The sequence below is a fragment of the Hemicordylus capensis genome, chromosome 2 (genome assembly GCF_027244095.1).
Source record: "Hemicordylus capensis ecotype Gifberg chromosome 2, rHemCap1.1.pri, whole genome shotgun sequence".
Taxonomy (NCBI): Eukaryota; Metazoa; Chordata; class Lepidosauria; order Squamata; family Cordylidae; genus Hemicordylus; species Hemicordylus capensis.
Window position 1 is genome coordinate 304209109 of NC_069658.1, and position 22104 is coordinate 304231212.

Consider the following 22104-nt stretch of genomic DNA (forward strand, 5'->3'; position numbering starts at 1 on the left):
CTCACAGGTAAGAAAGCGCCTTCAGCAATAATCTTCACAGTCAGAGAGTGAACTGACCAGCTGCCACTCAATCAACCTGTTATAAACCCTCTTGCTTATTGATAAACTTAGATCTTTAGGGAACTAAGGATATGAAGAATTAAGCAGATTAAGGATCTGAGGGTCAAAGGGCTGACAAGAGAGTCTTTGAGACTGTGCATAGCCGGCATGTCTGTCATGAATACAGGAAGCACAGAGATAAGAGTGCTTTCAGAGTACACCACTTCCATTCAAATACTGGTAGACTCCAAGATTCTGCTTTAACAAATCTCCCATCCTCTTTGACACAGCATAAGTTAGTCCTCAACAACTAACCAACCCATCCCCATCAAATCTCTAGCCGCTACAGAGCAAACAGACCTAAATTGATCACACACTCAGTAAGGTGGAACAGAGAAAACAACCGAGTAATTATAGGGACCAGTCCTGGACTCTTTACCTGGTGTATTCTTTTCACTTGCCCGTAGATTGAGTAGTCATCTAGGGATGACCGAGTAGTGCCCTCATGACCAGGCATGTCAACGCAAACCAAGTGCAGATTCTTTGGAAGGAACTGAAAAGAACAAGCACTAAGTGGTTAAGGTAGAGATATTTTACCAAAGCAAATAATCAAAAGCCATTCCCAACAAGCTTCTAGCCACTGCCATTTTTTAAAATGTAAAGTTGAACTCCTCAGTAAGAAAACATTTTGGCCCACCACAAGCTCTTCCTCCTATTTTAATGAGAAAGAGTGGTGGTGGGAGGAAGCACTCACACATCCCATAAGCCTGAAGCAGTTTAAGGGTCCAGGTGTCCACAGCATAATATTTTGGGACACATCAGATCATACTACCTGTTCTCTTGACCCTTGCCCAACTTGGCTAATTTCATCTGGCAATCAAATTATTAGAGAGGGTCCACTGTTCCCTCTAAGGCGTGCACACGGTCAAAAGTTTTTGGATGTCCTCTCAGTTCATTTTAGATCCTACTCAGGTTGAATCAGGAAGGCCCCATTCTGAATGCATGTGCGCGCACACCACCTTGATACTGCCACCCTGAACAAAACTCATTCTGCACACAGATGACAAAAATTAGAGGGACCACTGAGCGGGTCTAGTAACTATTATAAATTAGAGAGAGCAGGATGACTCCTTGCCTCAAAGAGGCTTCATTAGACCTTACTTAAAGAAACCTGCAATGGCTCCCTCAGACAATTATAGACCAGTCTCCAATCTTACATGGTTGGGCAAGATGATTAAGCTCCAGGCAGTCTTGGAGGAAACAGGCTTGACTACTGCAATGCATTCTACATGGGGCTGCCTTTGTATGTAGTTTGGAAATGTCAGTTAGTTCAAAATGCAGCAGCCAGACTGGTCTCTGGGGCAATGCGGAGAGATCATATTATGCCTGTCTTGAAACAGTTACACTGGCTGCCCATATGTTTCCAGGCAAAATACAAAGTGCTGTTTATTACCTTTAAAGCTCTGAACAACTTGGGTCCAGGCTACCTTAGAGAGTGCTTCTGCATGATCCCCACTGCACGTTAAGGTCATCTGAGGAGGTCCGTCTCCAGTTGCCACTGGTTCATCTAGTGGTGACTCGGAGGCGGGTCTTCTCTGTAGCTGCTCCTGGGCTATGGAATGCACTCCCAGCAGAAATCCGTAATTTGAGTTCATTATTATCTTTCAGGAGAGCCCTTAAAACCTATCTGTTTGGCCTGCCCTTCCAGGTTTTTTAAATTGTTGTAAACTGTTTTAAATTGTTTTAAATGTTTGCCCTGGTTTTCCAGGGTTTTTAACTATTTGGATGTTTAATTGGTTTTCTGTTTTTATAGTTTTGATTTTAATTAACTGGTTTTAATTGTTTTTATTTTGTTGTAAACCGCCCTGAGCCATTTTTGGAAGGGCGATTTATAAATTGAATAGATAATAAATACATAACATAAATAATTATCTAGACCCATTTCAAACTGGCTTTTGGGTGGACTATGTGGTTGAGACTGCCTTGGTTGTCTGATGATCTCCAGTTAGGTATTGACAGAGCAATGATCTCTTGGTGGCTTTCAATACCATTGACCACGACATCCTGCTGGGTCAACTGAGGGGGGCTGGAATTGGGGGTCACTATTTTACAGTGGTTCCACTCCTTCCTCTCAGATGGTGCTTCTTGGAGACTGTTGCTATTCAAAGTGAGAGCTACTGTATGGAATTCCACGAGGTTCCATACTGTCTCCAATGCTTTTTAATATCTCTCTGAAACCGTTCGGACAGATCATTAGGAAATGTGGTGCAGGGTATTCACAGCGGGTTTTCTGCACAGAAAAGCATGGGGATGACCAAGGAAAGAGTGCCTACTTTTGCCCAGGACATTTTTCCATCCCACTCCAAGCTGAGCACTACACCATCCAAGTGGACCAGCCAATCAGAAATCAGACCTCAGGGCTGATTCCTATAGTGCCTTTGACAGCATACACCTTGTGGCTCACTTTAATGCTGCACCATCATATTGGGATTTTTGTTTCACATGTGTACTTTCCATGAACTCCTAAAGGAAGAAGAAGCTAGCATGGGAAGCATCCATGTAATCTTGTATACCTAGAACATCCAGTGCAGTGGGAAAGTCTGACACTGAACAGTGGCTTTGCAATGGCAAGCAGGATTCAATCACCACTTGTCACATAAGCAGAGTTTATCCGAGATAAAACTGTTTTGATACCAAAGTAACGAAAGGGTACCTTGACTACCGCGAGCCACATATCTTTATGGGCTGAGAATCCATGCAACATGAGTATGGAGGGCCTGTGTCCAGATCTTCCTCGGTAGGAATAGCAAAACTGGTAGTCGTCATAGTTTGCATATTTAACTTGCATGCCCAGCGTTCGACGCCAATACCTGGCAACAGAAAGAACACGGCAAAGGAGAAGGATTGCAGTGCAGTGAAGATTAAAAGCATTCATAATTCTGGCTTGCTTTGTTGTGGGTACCAGACACCACTGCCTACTCCTCACTGCCCCATCTTCTTATCAAGGGGAGCCCCAGCACTGATGGCTATCATCATCTACACACTGGTATGTGTAGAATTAGTTTGCTGCTTATCTTGAAATTTAAAAAAAAAAGATTAAAAAGAAAGAAAAGTTATTTATTGGTCAATTTTAATCTACACAAATGAGTAAACTTGATATTGAGAATTATGCACAATTATTGGCTTTTCTAGATGCAAATTTAATTCCAATCAAATAAGATAGGCTGCATGTCTAACTAAGGATCATAGTAATGTTAACTACAATTGTATTTTTTAATCAAATCAAAATAATATTATAATTATTCAAAATATTAAGAACATCCAATGCAAAGGTTATATCATTGAGAACAACCTTGCACTTTCTCATTCCAGTACTGAACAATATCCATCCAGAAACAAATGTATTTATATTCCCCATATCATCAACATTCCAGGGATGAGAATACAGTAGTGTAGGGCTGCACAACCTCCAGCTGTTGTTGGACTACAATTCCCATCATCCCTGGTCGTGGGGCACTGTGGCCAAGGATGATGGGAGTCGTAGTCCAACAAGAGCTGAAAGACCAAAATTGTGCAGCCCTGTTCTATCTACTGCATCTGCATCCCTGGAATGTTTGTAATATGCAAGTATGGTCAAAATAACCAGTCTAGTCTTATTGCTCGTGTTGCTTTTCCCCATGCTTTTGCAACACAGATTCTTGCTGCTGGTAACAGATAAGTGATCATTGCTACTCCATCTGCAATACTTCTCTTATATAACCAAAAGAATTACCTTTGGATCTTTACTTTAAATTATAGCTTGCCATATACGTAGAATATCTGCCTGAGGAACACAAAATCTCTAGAGCAGTGTATGATAGGTATCTGGAAGTGGTGGATATATTGATTAAACCCTAATCTATCTGCTTTGTATCTAAAGAACTAAATTGAACTATACCTTGATATGGTTTGCACTGGCTGCAACACTGCATAGTTGATCTTTAAACAGTAGAACCCTCAACCTCTATCTCAATGTTTCAAATTAACACAGTATGCATTTTAAAGGATTCAAATTCAGTGAGATAAGGCTTGTTACTATTGACTTGTACTGCTACAACTGAACTCTAAGTCTGATCTCATCTGTATTTATTATACCATAAATATGCTAACAAAATGTTAGCATGGAGGATTGGTATTATTGTTTAATTTTTTCATAGCACTTTTAATCTCCAGATTGGATTCCAGTAATGAATTCTAGACATAGCTGCCCTTGAAAATCATCCAGAAACTTCAGCTGGTGCAAAATACAGCTGCCCGGCTATTAGCCAGGACTACAAGTTGGGAGTATATGACCGCAACTTTATTCAACCAACACTGGCTACTTATTTGTTTCCAGGTTCAATTCAATGTGCTTTAAAGCCCCCAACAGCTTCAGACTTGGGTATTTGAAGGATCTCTTTATTCCACATAGGCCTCCTTATGCATTTTGGCTCATCTCCCAAAGTCCTGCTTCAGGAGCTTTTGCCATATAAGCAGTCATCTACCAGGAGGCAGGGTCTTTTCAGTGGTGGGGCTGACCTTCTGGAACATCTTCCATGTGAAGGGTAGCCCTATACCTTCAGGCCCCACACTGTTCCCTCTACCAGGGATTCCCAGATGTTGTTCACTACAACTTCCAGCATCCCCAGCCAAAGGCCACTGTAGCAGGGGATGCTGGAAGTTGTAGTGAACAACATCTGGGAATCCCTGAGAGGGAACACTGGGTCTCATGCAAACACTTGATTCTTCTAGAGGGCTTTGGGTGACGTCTGAGCATTTGCTGTTTTAAGGAATGTTTCTCTGTTGATTTGGATTTTGTTAGTGTTGAGTTGGTTGGGTTTTTTGCTGCTGTTTTTGTTGTATTTTCTATTTAAAAATCCAAGGTTTTTTGTTTATTAGTATCTACATACTGCTTATTGAATGATGCCCATTTGCTGCTTTGGTTCCTATATGAAAAAAGTGAATTGTGTGTGGGGGGTTTTAAGTTACCCGGAAAGTGCTACAAAATCTTTGTCAGTCATCTTCACAGCCCTATTTAGATGGATCACTGCTACTACAAATCTAGACTGCTTTTCAACAAAGGTTCTTGAGATGCTTTACACAGAAAAAGATAACGCCTATTATTCCCAGATGGGAAACTGAAGGTTGCAGTACAAAGCCATCCAGAGAAAAAAGATTGAGCAGAAATGTCAATTCACTTCTTCCAAATCCCTGTCAAGCACCATCCACAGGAACACACTGATCCCTGTGATATCACAGGTTGTTTAGGTCACAGTGCATCCGGGGAGCTGCCACACTCTGTCATGATCAAAGGCATGCACAGCACTAGTGTGCATGGCCTCAATCACTTTTTTCATACATCTTATCTTGAGAATTTACATGGGAAAGTATTTGTGTTGCTTCTGTGGAAAATCTTCCCAACATACAAAAGGGGAATTTTTGCTCCAAGTATCCATCTCAGTAGAAATGCTCCATACTGACATTTTCCCACAGTGCATATTTCTGCAAAGTAGACTGCAGATGAAGCACTAACATGATCATCATCCAATACAGACAACAAAAGGGGGGTCAAAAATCTGTCCCAGTAATGGCTAATAGCTACAAGAGAAGGAACGGGAACTGAATGATGGGCAAGGATGTAATCAGCGCCTTCCAGACTCTTCCGTCTGGAGATAATTTAAATGGGCATCGGTATCTTGCTGTTACTTGTATGGAGGTTCCCATACACCCACGCCACACCCTTGTACACATTCCATATTTTCTGTGCACCTGTTAATCTAGGGAGATCCAATCTGAAAGATCTGGGGAGATTTCTTGTATAACTATCAACAGGAGAAAATTCAGACAGCAACACTGACATTGTGGGAGGTCACAGCTTCAAAGAGCTGTAGCTCCTTCACCACTTTCAGGAGCCTTCATTATAAAGAGCTGGCAGTACAATGCTGATTTGGAGCGGCTCAACCATTGGCAAGAGCAGAACAAAACAAAAATGTACTTTTCAGGGGAACTCAGCTCCATTAATGCTCCTTTCAAAAAGGGCCTATCCCCAGCCTCCTCTCTCAGCTCGACACAAGAGAGATTGCCAGATCACTGCACACGGAACCAAATACTTTCAGGGTTATTATAATGCCATCTCTGAAAAGAAGCAGCCACCCCCACACTGCCACTCCATGCCTTCTTGCAAGGCTGCTTTCCCCTGGTTCTTCTTAGAATCATGCCATCTCATCAACCTCTCACTTCCACACTCACTCTCCATCACAAATCCTTTCTGCTGTCCTCCTCTTGTTAAAATGACTGGAGATCTAAATTCAAAGCCCATTGTGCCAATTACTCAGGCTTAGACATTTAGAATAGCTTTTCTGGCTGATGAACCTGTCTGGCAAGCAATTTGTCCCCAGACAGCTGAACAAGGCAATGACATCTATAGTTGTGGGGAGTGAAATCTCCCTAGTCTGACAAAGTAACCGGGGGAAATATAATAATGCCTAGCAACCAGCAACAAAGACATGTCTTGGTTATGAGATAACAGTAATCTCTTAACAGCATTTATAAAGGCCATTAACAGAAATAATCATTTTACAGGAGAGATCCACTGAACAGATAAGGTTTTAAATCCATCACCCATTACACAGATAGACAGAGACACAAAGAAATATAACATTTAGCTTAGTGAGTTTAGTTTATTCAATTTCTATACCGCCCTTCCAAAAAGGGTCAGGGCGGTTTACACAGAGAAATAATAAATAAATAAGATGGATCCTGTCCTCAAAGGGCTCACAATCTTTTTTTTTTTTTAAAGCCAATTTAACAAGTGTAGCCTGGGTCACATATGCACTTTAAGCAAGCCCTCTATACGCACTGCAGAGGAATATGGAGGCTTGAGTGCTCCTCCTAGCCCATGTATGCACCAATGATTGAGATTCTTCCTTCTACTAGTAAAATAAAGTGTGCCGCAAGTCGGTGTAGACTCCTGGTGACCACAGAGCCCTGTGGTTGTCTTTGGTAGAAAACAGGACGGGTTTACCATTGCCATCTCCTGAACAGTATGAGATGATGCCTTTCAGCATCTTCCTATATCGCTGCTGCCTGATATAGGAGTTCCCATAGTCTGGGAAACATCTACTACAAATGTTTATATACAGCTTTTCAACAATGTTCTCAAAGCAATTTACATAGAGAGAAGATCCTTCTACCTCAAAAATGGGAGAAAGAGGGAATTGTGTGAATTATCTGTGTGTGTAACTAAACCATACCAAAGGAAAAGACTGTGGCTCTGTGGCAGTGTACAAGCTTTGCATACAGAAGATGCTAGGTTCAGTCCCTGGTATCTCCAGATAGGGCTCAGAAATACCTGTCTGAAACCCTGGAGAGCCTCTGCCAGTCAATGTAGACAATACTGAGGTAGAGGGACCAAAGATCTGACTCAGCAGATGGCACTCAGCAGATGGCAGCATCCTATGGAATACTAGGGATGTGCAGAACACATTGCTGTTGGAACGTTCTGACCATGAACCGTTTCGACTGTTCCAGGCTCTGAACAGAATGCACTCATTCCAAGTCAGAACACTCGAAATGTTCTGAGCCCCATTTTGGACTCCAATATGGCACTTTTCTGGCCATTCTGGTCAGCACCACCACACAAATGGCTGCCATGCATGTGCAGAGGCCAGAACAGTGCAATTGTTTAGTCCAAAATGGTGCGCTAAATGTTCCGACTTGGAATGGGGTTGTTCCGTTGGAACAATCAGTCAAAGCAGGTTGTTCCAATGAAAAGATCTGGGCATTTGCATTCCATTCCGAGCTTGGAACAGAATGCAAATGTAAGGATGTGCATGAGCTGAAAAACATGGTTTGGTTTTAATTTGAATCAATTCTAACCAAACCATGTTGCTCCAAACCAGTTCAGTTGAACCAGCCGGCCAGCCCATCAGGTGGTTTCGATGGCCAATATACTTGTAAAGGGGAATCCTCACCGAATTCCCCTTTACAAGTACAGGGGATGTGGGGGTGGGGCTTCAAAAAGGTAAAAGGCGGCTGGGCAGGGGAGGCGAGAGGTGTAAAAAGCTGCTTACCTTGCTGGCACGGCTGCCAGCACCATTCGCCCTCCCTGATGTGGCCCCAACAAGCACACTACCCCATCCTTTACAAAGCTGCTGGCTTGGTGGAGGCTCAATTCTGGCCTCTGAGTCTCATATTTATATGGTATATAAATATATACCATCAAGACAGACAGTGCTAAAAATGTAACGAGAGAAAAAATTAATCTGAAATGAAACAGGGAGGCCAACAGCATTTGCAAATTTCCTTGAAGAATGGTCTCTTTCTGAGTAGGGGTACAGACACAGCAAAAGCTTGTGGAGCAACTGCATGGGGATTCTTCACATGCCTGGATTGGGTGGGGGGACTCAATTGTTTAGAGAAGATCTGCACCCCTGTTTCTGAGGTGAACAGAATCCAGACACGATATGTGTGTGGTCTGGGGAGTATAAGGAGTTTGCAATGGTCCAAATGGATCAGGGGCTGCATGGCTGCTTTTGGTGAAGAAGAAGAAGAAACGATGCTGGGAGTTCCAAGCACAGGATTCAACAACATTCAACAGCTTCGGAGAACACAGAAGCTCCTTCTGGAAATCTAATAAAAGGTTAGTAGATTTGCTGTCTACTTCCTCTTCGCTCTGTATACAAGTTTGTAAGGAATGCCAGTCTCATGGAGGACACTTACAAGTCTCCAGTGCACTCTCTCTCTCTGCTCCAAAGGAAACTACCATGTAGCACTGTGCATGCATAGAGATCAGAACCAAGCCGCTGCCGAGCCAGCAGCTTGGTAAAGGAGGGAGTAGTGCTCTTGTTGGGGCCGTGCCCAGGAGGGCGAGTGGCGGTGCTGGCAGCTGCACTGGCCAGGTATTCAGCTTTTGACCTCTCCCAGCACTCTCGCCCGGCCACCCCTTACCATGCCAAACTGGGCCTGGTTGGGTTCAATCACAGACTGAAACTCCAAACCCAGCCCCAGATCAAGGCGAACTGCTTGTGCACACCCCTACACAAATGCTGCTTCATGCACATCCCTATGGAATACACAATACACTGTAGGTGTGGTGGAAAAATGCAAGGAGTCCTATTTCCCCAGCATGCCTACGGAAGATGCACTTGAGGTAATGTATTAAAAACAGGCTTAATAAAGGACACCTGGTCAGCACCAGCAAGCTCTTGACCATTGATCACTCTCTCAAAATATTCCCAGTTTAGTGGACAGGCTGAGATACAAGAAGTCCTTTGTGTGGGATTCAAATGGTTAGAAGCCAAGAAACATCCTTAATTATTGTGCTGCTTCAATAGCATTTATAATACATTTAGGGTACAGAGCCATGTTATCATTGTACTAGTCTTAGTGCTAGTCTATGTTCCTTGCTAGAATTCCTTAGCCTATGTCAGGGCTGCACAACTCAAATGCCCTGGAGGGCCAGAATCATCCACAACTTGGTGTACAGGGGCCGAAGTCAATGTTTAGCACATTATTACATTAAAATTAAAAAATATTAGTTACTTGTGGAGCTATTCTTTCTGTCAATGGACCCATAGTTTCAACCAAGGATACTGGCCAGAGAAAAGGTCTTGTCCCTGCTCAATCAGTGGGGCCGCTGGAGTGCACGCCAGCCCCAAACAAATGCCAAGTCCTCTCTGCTCCCTAAATGCTTGTTGCTTTCAGGCTGCAATCCTTGGCGTGCTTACATAGGAGTAAGCCTCACTGGGCACACCATGGAGCATATTTCTGAGAAAGCATGCACAGGATGAGGTATAAGGCAGTTTCCAGCTCCTGTGTTGCTGCAGGATACCTGGAGGCCAGTAGAATAGTCCCTGTGAGCTGAATCTGGCCCCCAGGTCTTATGTTGTGCAGGCCTGGTCTATGCTCTAGAATTAGCCAGAAGTATCCAATTGTGTAATCCTTCAGTCAGCCATTCCTGAGCTGGTGTCTCCTTTTATTTGCCTTTTTGATTCTCCTATCCATTGCCAATGGAACTAGTAGGAAAAAGCTTCTCTGGGAAATAGAGGCTTTGAATCCAACTAAAGACAAAGAGGTCATTATCATGACCGGACAGGTAGGCGGCGAGAGCTTCAGAAGTTCACTTCCCCGCAAACTATCGCCGAGGATTGTCTGGGTGCATGCATCACATGCCCAGATGGTCCGTTGTTGTCCCAGGGACCAAAGAGGCGCAGGGGCTGGGATGTGTCATCCCGGCCCCCGGAAATCCTACAATGCACTGAACGAGTGTGCAGTGCATTGTGGGGAACCCCTCAGTGTTGGGCAGGTACCCATCAGTGCCGGCTTCAAGCAGCCAGCACTCGCAGATGATCAAATAACTGTGGTTAAGGAAGTGTTCGCTCCTTTGACCCCGTTTAGGAGGCGAGCTTCCTAGGTGGGTTTGCCACTGAGGTGCCACTGGGTTCTCACGGGCAGCCAAGCCTGGGCTTAGCCACCCTAGCCCCATCTTGGCTGCTTGTGAGAACAGCCTCTAAGTCTTTCATCTGGTGAATTGATTCCTAGCCTTCATGATCACCAAAGAAACACATCAAGAAATGGTCACCAATTTTATCCTGATCTTAAGTCATGCTTCTTCGTATAAGTCTTACTTGCATGTTGCAAGTAAATAAAACGATCTAAAAAGTCTTGCTGGGATTATTTTTGTTTGAGTGAACACTTATCCGAGCTTTGACACTCAGAATAATTATCTCTTTTGACTGTAAACCAGACATGCTACATTGGACAACGCTACAAGTTCCTTGGCTTTTAGGGTGTGACAGTATGAAAGGAGAGGCCCTAGAACAGGAAAATGAAGGCTGCAGTCCCCTTTTAAATGAAGGAGGGTTACTGAATTTCTGTCTTAAGGATCAAAATAATGAGGTTACTAAGGTGGTGGCGAAATTCTTTTATGTCGCTATTATACTAAGATCTTGTTTAAGATCTAATTCATAGGAGCTATTGTTTTGTCCTGATTATCATATATTATATTACTGTAGGCATATTGTGTTTTTAATCTTGTTTTAATCTTTGTACGTTCTTTGTATGGCCTATGGCTGTAATAAACTGATTGACTCAGTGATATGGCTCATCCATTCTAATTATGACCCCCAAAAAAGTACAAATAACCCTTCTGTGGCACTAACAAAATCGGAACCAGATTTTTTTTAAAAAGCCAGATATTACTAAAACAAAAAACAAAAAAAAGAACTTACCAGTAATATATTTTGATGAGCGCGGAAGGCCACAGGAGGAAGGATGCTACAAATGCCAGAATGGGGATGGCCAGGGTGCCTCCTGCTATTACAAACATGTTTAGCACATCGAGGTCCATCCTGCCCTCTTCACAGCTCTGCCCCACCTGCATGATTTGAACAAGGTGTCATAATAATGAACAAGCAAAAGGCTGCAGGCCACTATATTGCAGTGTATAACAGATATAGTACAGGAGCACAAACAATGCTCCTGGAACATCACATTTCCAATTCCTCACAAATGTCCCACTCCCAAATCGTTCTTGGCCCATTTTTCCCCAACTAAGATTCAAGGCTGAAAGCAATCCCAGCAGGGGGAAGAATGGCTTTGAAGAGGTGAATCAATGGGTACAGGAAAGCTTAGGAATCCCCTTCTTTCACCTACTGATTTTCCCCATAAATACCCACATCCCATGCATGTTAACTAGGTAAGTACAGGTTTGGGAAGATGCATTTGCAAAGATAATACGTAGTAGCATTCTGAGCCATTGCTAGTCCTACAGCAGCCTCTTTTTGTCATGTAGAGGCAGAAGACTCAATCGCTCAAGGCATATTTGATTTGTGGAGACTGGTTACATCAATAGAAACTGATTCCCCTGAAAAATCTATATGAAGAGAGTTATTCTAAAAGTCTCCAGACCACAGCTTAACTTTACACAGATTCTCTTCTTGGAAAGTGCATGTGTTCAGTTTCACCAGTATTCCTGGCAGAGGCGTATCTAGCGTAGGGCAGCCATGGCACATGCCCTTGGCGCACTTGAAGGTGGGCGCCACGCCAGTGCCGCCACTACTGCCGGCCAGTTCCACCATCATGCGGGCCGCCACAGGCAGCGGGCGCCCTGCGCCGTTCACCACCATGCCTCCTTTGGGTTTGCAGCAACAAGGCAAGAGGAGGGTTTAAAAGAGAGAGAGTGGAGAGTCCTAGAGAGGCCCGTGTTGTGTGTAATGAGAGTCCTAGAGAGGCCTGTGAGCCAAGAAAGCATCCCCCTGTCCCTCTTGCAGAAGTCAGCCGTTGCTTTTCCCTTCTGGCTAGCATTAGCCTTTGCTGGGGAGTGCAGAGAACATGTGGGGTGCAGCAGGACAGCCAGGTTATGAAGTGCCCTGGAGGGGAGCTCCAGAGTGGTGTGTGTGTTGGGGTGGCAAGGCAAGTGGGGCTAGGAAGTGCCCATGAAGGGAGTTCCAGAGGGGGAGGGTTAGTGGGATTCTTCCTGTCTACTGCCCCGATGTTCCCGCTGGGGAGCTGCTGCCTCCTCTCCCACCCAAACACGCAGTTTCACCCTCTGAACCCTGAAGAGAGGCAAAGGCAGGATATTAGCAAGCAGGAGAGAGCACCCAGCCAGACTTCAATCTCAAGGGTGAAGCGAGGGGTATGTGTGTGTCTACATTCATAAGTGGGCCTTTGCAAGAAAAGAGGGACTGTGCATTGGATCAGCCCATTGATGCAAAGTCCTCCATACCTTGTGTGAAGGTGGCCTAGGATTCCCCCCTCTCCCCTCCCCTCTCTATCTCACACACATACACTGTCTGAATTCTGGGGAGGGCAAAGAGCATGTGGGATAAAGGAAGGGATGCCAGGCAGGAGAGTGGGGAGGGAGCACTGAAAATGCTCAGTTGGAGATGCCAGGGAGAAAGGTATACTGCTGTACCTATGTTCAGTGTAACATGTGAATACCTATGTACAGCTCCATACCTGTGTACACTGTACACTTGTATGAGTGTTAAATATAACTATGAATTTGGCTTCCATAACATCTTTATGGATGTTCTAAGCCAGGAGATCCTGACAGCTGTTGTTTCTTTCTGCACACACACTGCATTCTGCTCCCCACCCCCCGCAAATTCAGTTTCTCAACTCTGAAGAAAGGTTAATGCAGAATAACATCAAGATGATCCCCAGATGCAAAATTAAAGCCTGTTTGCCTCCTTGACGTCACCAGTGCATGCCAATTAACCTCTCCTGCGCACTTCCGGGAAAACAGATGGAGCTGGAAGGTGTCATTCACAGAAATGGCATTGCTAGTAAGAGATCCGTTCACTTCTTGAGTACAGCTGGTGCCGTGGTCGGCTGAAGGTGACTTAGTGTGGGCGTTGCTCTGTGCCCATTGCCAGGCACAGGTAATTGGGCTCGTATGAAAGAAATGAGTGTCTGGGGGTTCTTTTGGTGTCTGTATAAGGGAGGGAAGGAGATAAAAGGAGGTTCCCTTTTTCATATAATCTACTTAAAAACATAGGTGACAGAGCAGGGCTAAGGAATACTTAATTTGATTTTAATATTGAGAATCTGCTTTTCTTTCTCAAGGGTAACCTAAAGTGGTTAATCATAATCGATATTATGTTAAAGTTATTTGAAAGATGAGTGTCAGATGCTTGGACAGGAGCGCAATTTCAGTGCTTGCCCTAGGTGCTATTTTCCATAGATACGCCTCTGATTCCTGGTTCATATATGATAGCATGAGAGCCATGCTGTCATCACTATCATCTATATGGCAAAGCCTTTCTTACCTTTTCAACATGATATAATTAAGGCAATCAAAATACACTAGGCCACAAATTCCAAGCGTACCTTTGTGCCAGGGTACAGCCTAGAACTAGTTCTGGCAGACGGAGAGAAGAGACAAACTATTTGAACAAAAGAGGAATAGGAGCACAGAGAGGAGTCTATCTTATATCATGCCCAACACCGAGGATATTTATCAGTAAATTATCAGTAAAATAGGATCATTACTCTAGCTTTAAACAATTCATTCATACTAGCATCATATGAAGAATTAAAAAATAATAATTGGCAAAGTAGGATGAAAGATGTCAGGCTTTGTCTCAATGAAATATTTCCATCTTGGACATACTCCACACCAAGCAACATTGCTGCTGCCCCACACCCAGAGGTGCTCTTACCCCTGGACTCTGGGGCCAAAGTCCAGGGCCTCACAGCTCCTGGGGACCCACCAATCCTCTTTAGTCTGTCTGGGTGGTGTGGTCGCCCGGTGGAGCATGATGATGCTTAATTTGCAGGGGGGCCCTCCAAAGGCCTTCAGGTCCAGGCTCCAAAATTACCTAGGTGCACCTCTGCCCACACCCATGGGGTAGTCTGTGGAATCCATTTGTGTATCCTCAATTCGGAAGTATTTCTTTATCCACACAGCCTAGCCCCAAACACTAAAGCCAAGACTTGTGGACAGATTGCATCCCCCCGCCCCAGATTCATGGAGTTAGTATGGCAGGACATCATTGCCCATAGTACACATATTTTCCCTCTCCAATTATGATCGCTAATCACAAGAGTGTTGAAGAAAAAATGAACATGTGGACCGTGAATAATTATGGTTCTATCTGCCTTCCAATGGTGACTTGGCGGGGGGGGGACATGGGGGGTGCAAGCGCCCCCACTCCCACCCCCATTCAAGTTTCAGAAATTGAATATGTGGAACACAGCTCGCCCAACCCTAGATGCACACAGCCCCTTCTGCGCCCACCCCCTTTTTCTCTGGTGCTGCTACTGCTGCCTTGATCAGCTGTCAGCCTAGTACAGAAGAAACACAAGTTCAAATCCCCACACGGCAACTGTAGTGTCGGGATGCCATGTTACCTGGTCTGGAGAAGGACGCGACATTCCTCCTGTGGGGCTTTCATTCCCTTTAGGGGGCAGTGGGGACGGGAAGGGCCCAGGCTGGTTGGATCCCAGTGGGGTTGAGAGGGCAAGGCAGGGAGAGCAGCAGGAAACAGCTCCAGGGAGACAGCTAGGTTGGGTGTGGCAGGAAACAGGAAGCAAGGCCAGGAAGGGGGCGGGGCTGGAAGTAGGCTTGAAGCCCTGTCAGCTCTGCACTGGGGCCTTTAAAGACAAGGCAGCTGAGGAGGAGGAGCTGCTTCTGAGCATGGGAGCCAGGAGTTCTCCAGGAGAGAGGGCTGGCTGAATGCAGCGAGCCAGGAGGAGGACTCGGGTGACAAGCTAACCTCCTCCCCTGGCTGCTCCTGAGGCTGACCTTTTGGGGGGTGCTCCAGTCATTCTGGAGTTCAAGAAGGGCTAGGAGCCCACCTCGTCCCCTGGGAATCTGACATGTAGCTCAGTGGGTGGTCTTGGGCCAGTCACTCTCTCTCAGCCTAAGCTTCCTCATAGGGCTGTTGCAAGAATAAAATGGGGCGTGGGGGGGGGCATGGTGGAGAGAATAAGTACACTGCCTTGAGCTCCTCAGAGGAAAGGCAGGATAAAAATAAAATATGTTTTGAACAAACAATAAATACACCTGACATAAATATATACCATAAAGACAGACAGTGCTAAAAATCTAACTGGGGTGGAGGGTGGGGGCGGGATCTGAAATGAAACAGGAAGGCCAGAAGCATTTGCCGATTTCCTTGAAGAATGGTCTCTTTCTGAGTAGGAGTACAGACACAGCAAAAGCTTGCAAAGCAACACCTCACTTAATTTTTTTCAAGGAAGAGGAAATAACTTTTTGGGGGGAGGGGAAGCAGTGGTGCCTCTAATTTTTTTCATCTCTGTGAGGAATGAGTTTTGTTCTGCGCTGCAATATCAAGGCAGTGTGTGCACACATGCATTCAGAATTGGACCTTCCTGATTCAACCTGAGTAGGATCTGAAATGAACTGAGCAGACATCCAAAAACTTGTGAGCGCATACATGTGTGCACGCCTCAGAGGGAACAGTGGGGGACAGATATGTTTTAGGGGAGTTTAATGAAATAAGCAGGGGGATTTTAAAATGCTTGGAGAGCAGGGGACTCAATTGTTTAGAGAAGATCTGCACCCCTGTTTCTGAGGTGAGCAGAATCCAGACACGATGTGTGTGTGGTCTAAAGAGCATAATGAATTTGCAATGGTCCAAATGGATCAGGGGCTGCATGGCTGCTTGTGGTGGTGGTGAAGAAGAAGAAGAAATAATAATAATAATAATAATAATAATAATGATGCTGGGAGTTCCAAGCACAGGATTCAACAACATGGTTAAAGTTACTTCTTGTTTGACCCAGATAGCTGTGAGGTGGCGGAAGGTGAAGCTTCAGAAAACACAGAAGCTCTTTCTGGAAATCTACTAAAGGGTTAGTAGATTTGCTGTCTACTTCCTCTTCGCTCTGTATATAAGTTTGTAAAGAATGCAAATCTCATGGAGGACACTTACAAGTCTCCAGTGCACTCTCCCTCTCTCTCTCCTCCAAAGGAAACTACCATGTAGCATTGCTCTGGAACTTCCTACTGATCAAAAGTGAGGCACAGAGAAGGATATTAAAAAGAGAAGGATCATGTCCAAGAGTAGCCCCACTCAAAATACTTGAAGACACAATGTACATACAGCAATTAAAAATATCATCTTGAGAGACTAGCAGAACTGAACTGCAGCCTCCCTGATGCTTCCTGAAAAACTTACTTCTTTTTACAGGAAATTCTCTCTTCCTCTCTTAATGATTTCCCTCCTCCTATGCACACTGGGGAGCAGTACAAACTTCTACAGCCCCAGCCAACCAGCATATAGCACTTTTCACTAGTGTCAGCAGAATCCAGCTCTATGCATCTCAAGATGCATTACATAATCTCCACAATAAACTCCTTCAAGGGATTATTCAGCAAACTGAACATAAACGGCTGTATCCAGAGATTCTGGGGCAATAAGCCAATTCTGGACTAAATCCTTCCTACTATGAGAATCATGCGATAGGCTTTTAGTATTCAGATCTGCAGAAAGAAGCAGGGCTGTTGCAAATATTTATACATGGCTGATGGAGGACCTTCAGAGCTAACGAAGAACTAAAGAAGGTACTTTTAGTAAAAGTATCTATAAGTAATGAAAGGGACTGTGTCTGTATATCAGCAGATCCTTATTGTTATAGCTAATTTGCTAACTATGAATGTCTAAGTGTAAAAGCCATCAGCAGGCAATTAGTTTAGCCATGAAGGCCATATCAGTAGAGCTTTCAGCCAGATATGATTGCAGGGTCTGGTCTTAAAGTTTGGGAAGCAGTCACCTTGCTGAAGCTAAGCAGGTCTGGGTCCAGCAGCCAGTGCCTGGATGGGAGGTCACCTAGGAACACTATGTAGGCTGTCTTGAAGGTGGAATATGAATATAATAATAGCTACATGTTTTACTTGCATATAACTAACATGCATTTTCACAAACATGGTAGATGCCCAGACAGTTTCACTTGGTCTATAATACACCTATTGGTAGAAGCCTCAGCCTTTAAACATAAAAATAAAAAATCCTGGAATGCCAACTCAGACTTGCAATTCCTCACTTCCTCTTATTGACAATATGACTCCAAACTGATCTTGCAAATGATGAGTAGGAGAAGCTTCTCTCCCCACTCCACTTGTTTCCTTCCTTCCTTCTTTGTGTGCATGATAGTAAGCCTGGCAGAGGCTCCATGCCTTCAACAACTTCCTAGAAAGCAGACATTCAAGAGGCAACCAAGTGTTTCCCACGACTGTATCTCCATTCTGAGGAAAGCAGCACATTCTACTCCCGTGTACTGGAACTCTACAGCAATGTGTACTACTGAAGCAGTAGTTGCTCTAGAATCAGATCCTCTGGAGAACGAGGCAGGCCCGTCCTTTGGGTAGGACAAATAGGGCAGTCACCCCCAACCCTGTACTCCCCCAAACCCCATGGCCAGGCCAACCATCCCACTCCTCCTTTGTCACCACTCCTCCTCACCCCCACATTCAGTATCCAATTGGCACAACACTAAGGAGGTCATCGCCTCCCTCCTCGTTTGAGCTACAAGCAAACTTTCCAGTGCTCCAAGTGCTGGATACTAAATGAGAGGTGCACATGCACCCCGATTAGGCATCAGGGCTCACACACATCTCTCATTAAGTTCACTTGCCACTCTCATTGCTTGGAGGAGGAAGGCAGAGGTGCTCTAACCCCTGGATCTTGGGGACCTAGTCCAGTTCTCAAAGGTCCGGTAAAGGTAGTGTGCCGTTGAGTCGATGTCGACTCCTAGCGACCACAGAGCTCTGTGGTTTTTCTTTGGTAGAATACAGGAGGGGTTTACCATTGCCATCTCCCATACAGTACGAGATGATGCCTTTCAGCATCTTCATTCTTATATCACTGCTGCCTGATATAAGTGTTTCCTATAGTCTGGGAAAATACCAGCAGGGATTCAAACAAGCAACCTCTGGCTTGCTATTCAAGTCATTTATTGGTTTTATGTTAACAGCCCAGAGACTAAAGTTTGGGCGGTATATAAATGTGATAAATAAATTCACCATTAGGGGCTGGGCCACTTAATGGCCGGGGCCAGGGGCCTCCGGCAGCCACCCCACGCCTGCCCGACCAAACCTCTGTGTTTTGTTTTTTAAAATCATTATTACCGCAGCCAAGGGTCTGGCTGCTGGGGAGAGGGGGCGAGCAGTCCTTCTCTCCCCGCCCCCCAGCGACAGCAGTGGGGGCTAGAGTGATGCTGGGCCCGTCTGTTCGGGCCAGAGTCTTTTGACAACTGCGAGGCACACCTATGCAGTTGAGAGATTGTTGCAAGCCTGTGACATGACAGGCTTGTGGCGATCTCAACTACGCAAGCGGGCCTTGCAGTTGTCAAAGGACTCTGGCCCAGACAGACGGGCACAGTATCACTCTAGCCCCATTGCCACAAAGCCTCATGCCCGGGGGGGGGGGGCTCGTGGCTGGGTGGTCTAGGCACCCAAGTTACCTAGGAGTGCCCCTGGAGGGAGGCAAACTTTCCAGCACTGCGTGAGCTGGATAGCAACATAGGAAGCTGCCATATACTGAGTCAGACCCTAGGTCCATCTAGCTCAGTATTGTCTACACAGATTGGCAGCGGCTTCTCCAAGTTTGCAGGTGGGAATCTCTCTCAGCCCTATCTTGAATGAGATGTTCACTTGCACCCTGTTTAGGCATTAAGGTGCAGGCGCACCTCTCATTTAGTTTCCAGTTCCTTAGCGTTGTGTGAGTTATAGTGAGGTGAGAGGCAGCAGCAGCAAAGAAGTGTGGATGATGCGAAGTGCCACTCGCCTCCAGCCCCCCTGCACCCTCCCAAGGACGGCCCTGGAACCAGATAGAATCCTAGGGTAGCCTCCCTTGCAAAAGAATTGGAAGTTCAGCAAGGAGCAGCAATGGCTATTCCTCTCTCCAGAAATAAAAGAGCAGAACCTCAGCAAGTGCTCGTCTGAGGGGCCAAGCAAAGTCTTTGTAGGAACAAGAGTTCAAGAGCTAGGCCCGGTTTAGGTCTTGATGCCAATCCCTCCTTGCCTTGACATAGGACAGTCCTTATCCCATTACTGCTTTGTATCTGCCTCAGGATATTTGGGCAGAGAATCCTCAAGCAGGCAAGTGTTCCTCTTGTGGACTACTTCGGTCCATCAGGGGCCAGATACCACAGTCAATAAGCTGGAGTCTTGGTCCTGGCTTGGAAACACTTCTGGTGGTGTGACAGATTTGCTGTCAGCCCATTCTCATTGCCAGATGAGGAGTGGAGGGTCCCCTCCATCCTTCAAGGCAGGATCATCATTCAAATGAAAAAACATGAAATAGTCGCTTCAGAAAACAGATTCTGAAGATCATGGTGGATGAGTGAGTGCATGCAACCCCATCTCATTTTCTTCTATGTCCATTTATAAAATGTATGCGGAAAGGGTGTCTTCTGACTTTTTGCTTCAGATATGAACAAGTCAAAAGCTGGTGCTGCTCCCAAGGATCCTCTGTAACCCCAAGACTGGTCTTCAACGGATGCAGTGTCAAAATCAATATGAATTTCTACTCATGGCTGTTAAAGGCAAAGAGCTTTCATGGCGGGGGGTGAGGGGTGGGCTGGCAATCCTACAGGAAATCTGAGATTTTAAATCCCCACAGCCTACAGCTCACCCTGTCATCAACCTTCCGGATCCTCTTTCATACTGTAACTACATATTTTTGCACCTGTGTAGAGTTATTTCTCCTTCTGCTAGATACAAACACCAATTTATTTTAATCATCGGATTAACAGGATTAAAACACTGTTCTCATTGCGGGGCCAGGAGCCAGTGGTGGCTCCCATCAACCCCAAGTGTGGCTCCTCAACTAATTGTTTATTAAAGTTAAAGTGTGCCGTCGAGTTGATTTTGACTCCTGGTGACGACAGAGCCCTGAGGTTGTCTTTGGTAGAATACAAGAGGGGTTTACCATTGCCTCCTCCCACACAGTATGAGATGATGCCGCCTTCCAGCATCTTCCTATATCGCTGCTGCCCGATATAGGTGTACCAGCAGGGATTCGAACCAGCAACCTTCTGCCTGTTAGTCAAGCATTTCTCCGCTGCGCCATTAGGTGGCTGCAGGTTGATGCAAAATTTTAGTTGAATACTCTGCACAACCGTATGCACTGCACAGTGCTGTGCCTTGCCCAGTGTCAGCTGGGCTCCTTTAAGGGAAACAGAGCCCCAGCACCACCTTGGAAGGCACTCTACTAGAGCTCTATGGGGAAAGCTCTGAAAAGCACTACACTTCCAACCGTTCCATGTGTGTCTTCCAAGATTCCACTGGGATTCAACAAGGCTCAGTTTCTCTTAAAGGGCCCTCTTGGCACTAGGAAAAGTTCAGCACTGTGTAGAGGTCAGTGCAGTGGGGAAAGGCTCTCACATTGAATGTTTTTGTTTTGGGTTTTTTGTGGGGGGTTTTGCCAAAGTGGTCCCTGCTTTAAAAATAGTGAAAAATCCCTGGATTCAAGCATTATCAAGAGTTTGGAAGAAACTCTTGAGAAGGCAAGGCTCAGACCAGGAGAGGCAGAAAACTTTTGTTTTCTTCCCTAAAGAGGAAAGCAAGCAAGCAAGCAAATAAATCAACAAGAAAACAAGGGGGAAATGACAAGGTAAGTCTGTTAGGGCTAGTCTTTTCTAAGGTTTGATTTCTGGTTGGCTAGGGGTTTGTTTTTGACAGGGCACTTTCAGTTGTGCCTAGAGAGACAGTGGGTGCAGATTTGCTGCAGTTGAGTCACATGGCTCGTGGGAAGGACCACATTCCTGAGGTGGCTGGGTTTGAAAGCAGCTCTTGAGAAGACAAGGCTCAGACCAGGAGAGTTTTGCTTCCTAGATCTTTGTGAACAGGAGTTTGCTAACAAATATCAAAAGGAGTTTTGCATGGAGTTCAGTGGGGAAGTGCAAGCAGTCCCCCTTTATCACAAAGGAGACACCAGTCATGGGGTAAAGGGACAGGTTCAGGTGTGGATTGGTAAATGGTTGAAGGACAGGAAACAGAGGGTAGGAATAAATGGACAGTTTTCACAATGGAAGGAAAAAGCACACACACACACACACACACACACACAGGACCAGTGTGATTTAACTTGTTCATAAATGATCTAGAAGTTGGGGTAAGCAGTAAAGTGGCCAGATTTGCAGATGACTCTAAACTATTTAGGGTAGTGAAATCCAAAAGAGATTGTGAGGTGCTCCAAAAAGGTATCTCCAAACTGGGTAAGTGAGTGACAAAAATGGCAAATGCGGTTCAGTGTAAGCAAGTGTAAAGTGATGCATATTGGGGCAAACAACCCCAGCTTCACATATATGAAGTGAATGAAGTGAACCCCACTTCAATTTCTCAGTACTGCCAAATACTACTATTATGAATATGTATATGCCACTTTACAACAGAAGTTCTCAAAGTGGTCTGCATAGGAAAATAAATCAGATGGTTCCCAAGTACACACAAGCAGAATTGCAGCCTAACAGTGCACACTAATAGAATTGCAATCCTATACATATCTACTCAGAAGAAATAAAGCTCCACTCTGTTCAATGCGGTTTATCTCCCGGTAAGACTACAACCTTGGA

The 22104-nt window shown here is 45.1% G+C and overlaps 1 protein-coding gene across 3 annotated transcripts in view; it reads right to left on the reverse strand.

The window, feature by feature from the left end:
• Positions 1-22104, reverse strand: part of ABHD6 (abhydrolase domain containing 6, acylglycerol lipase) — a 45076-nt gene that overhangs the window by 18661 nt on the left and 4311 nt on the right. For 2 of the 3 annotated variants that reach the window (XM_053296631.1, XM_053296632.1), the window contains exons 2-4: positions 11289-11434; positions 2753-2909; positions 479-592 (exon numbers count right to left, since the gene is read on the reverse strand). In XM_053296631.1, coding sequence (XP_053152606.1) covers positions 479-592; positions 2753-2909; positions 11289-11407 — 390 coding nt within the window. In that variant the 5' untranslated portion in view covers positions 11408-11434. Of the gene's footprint in view, positions 1-478; positions 593-2752; positions 2910-11288; positions 11435-14913; positions 15063-22104 lie in introns of those variants that run through there. The other variant, XM_053296630.1, reaches the window with a different exon arrangement.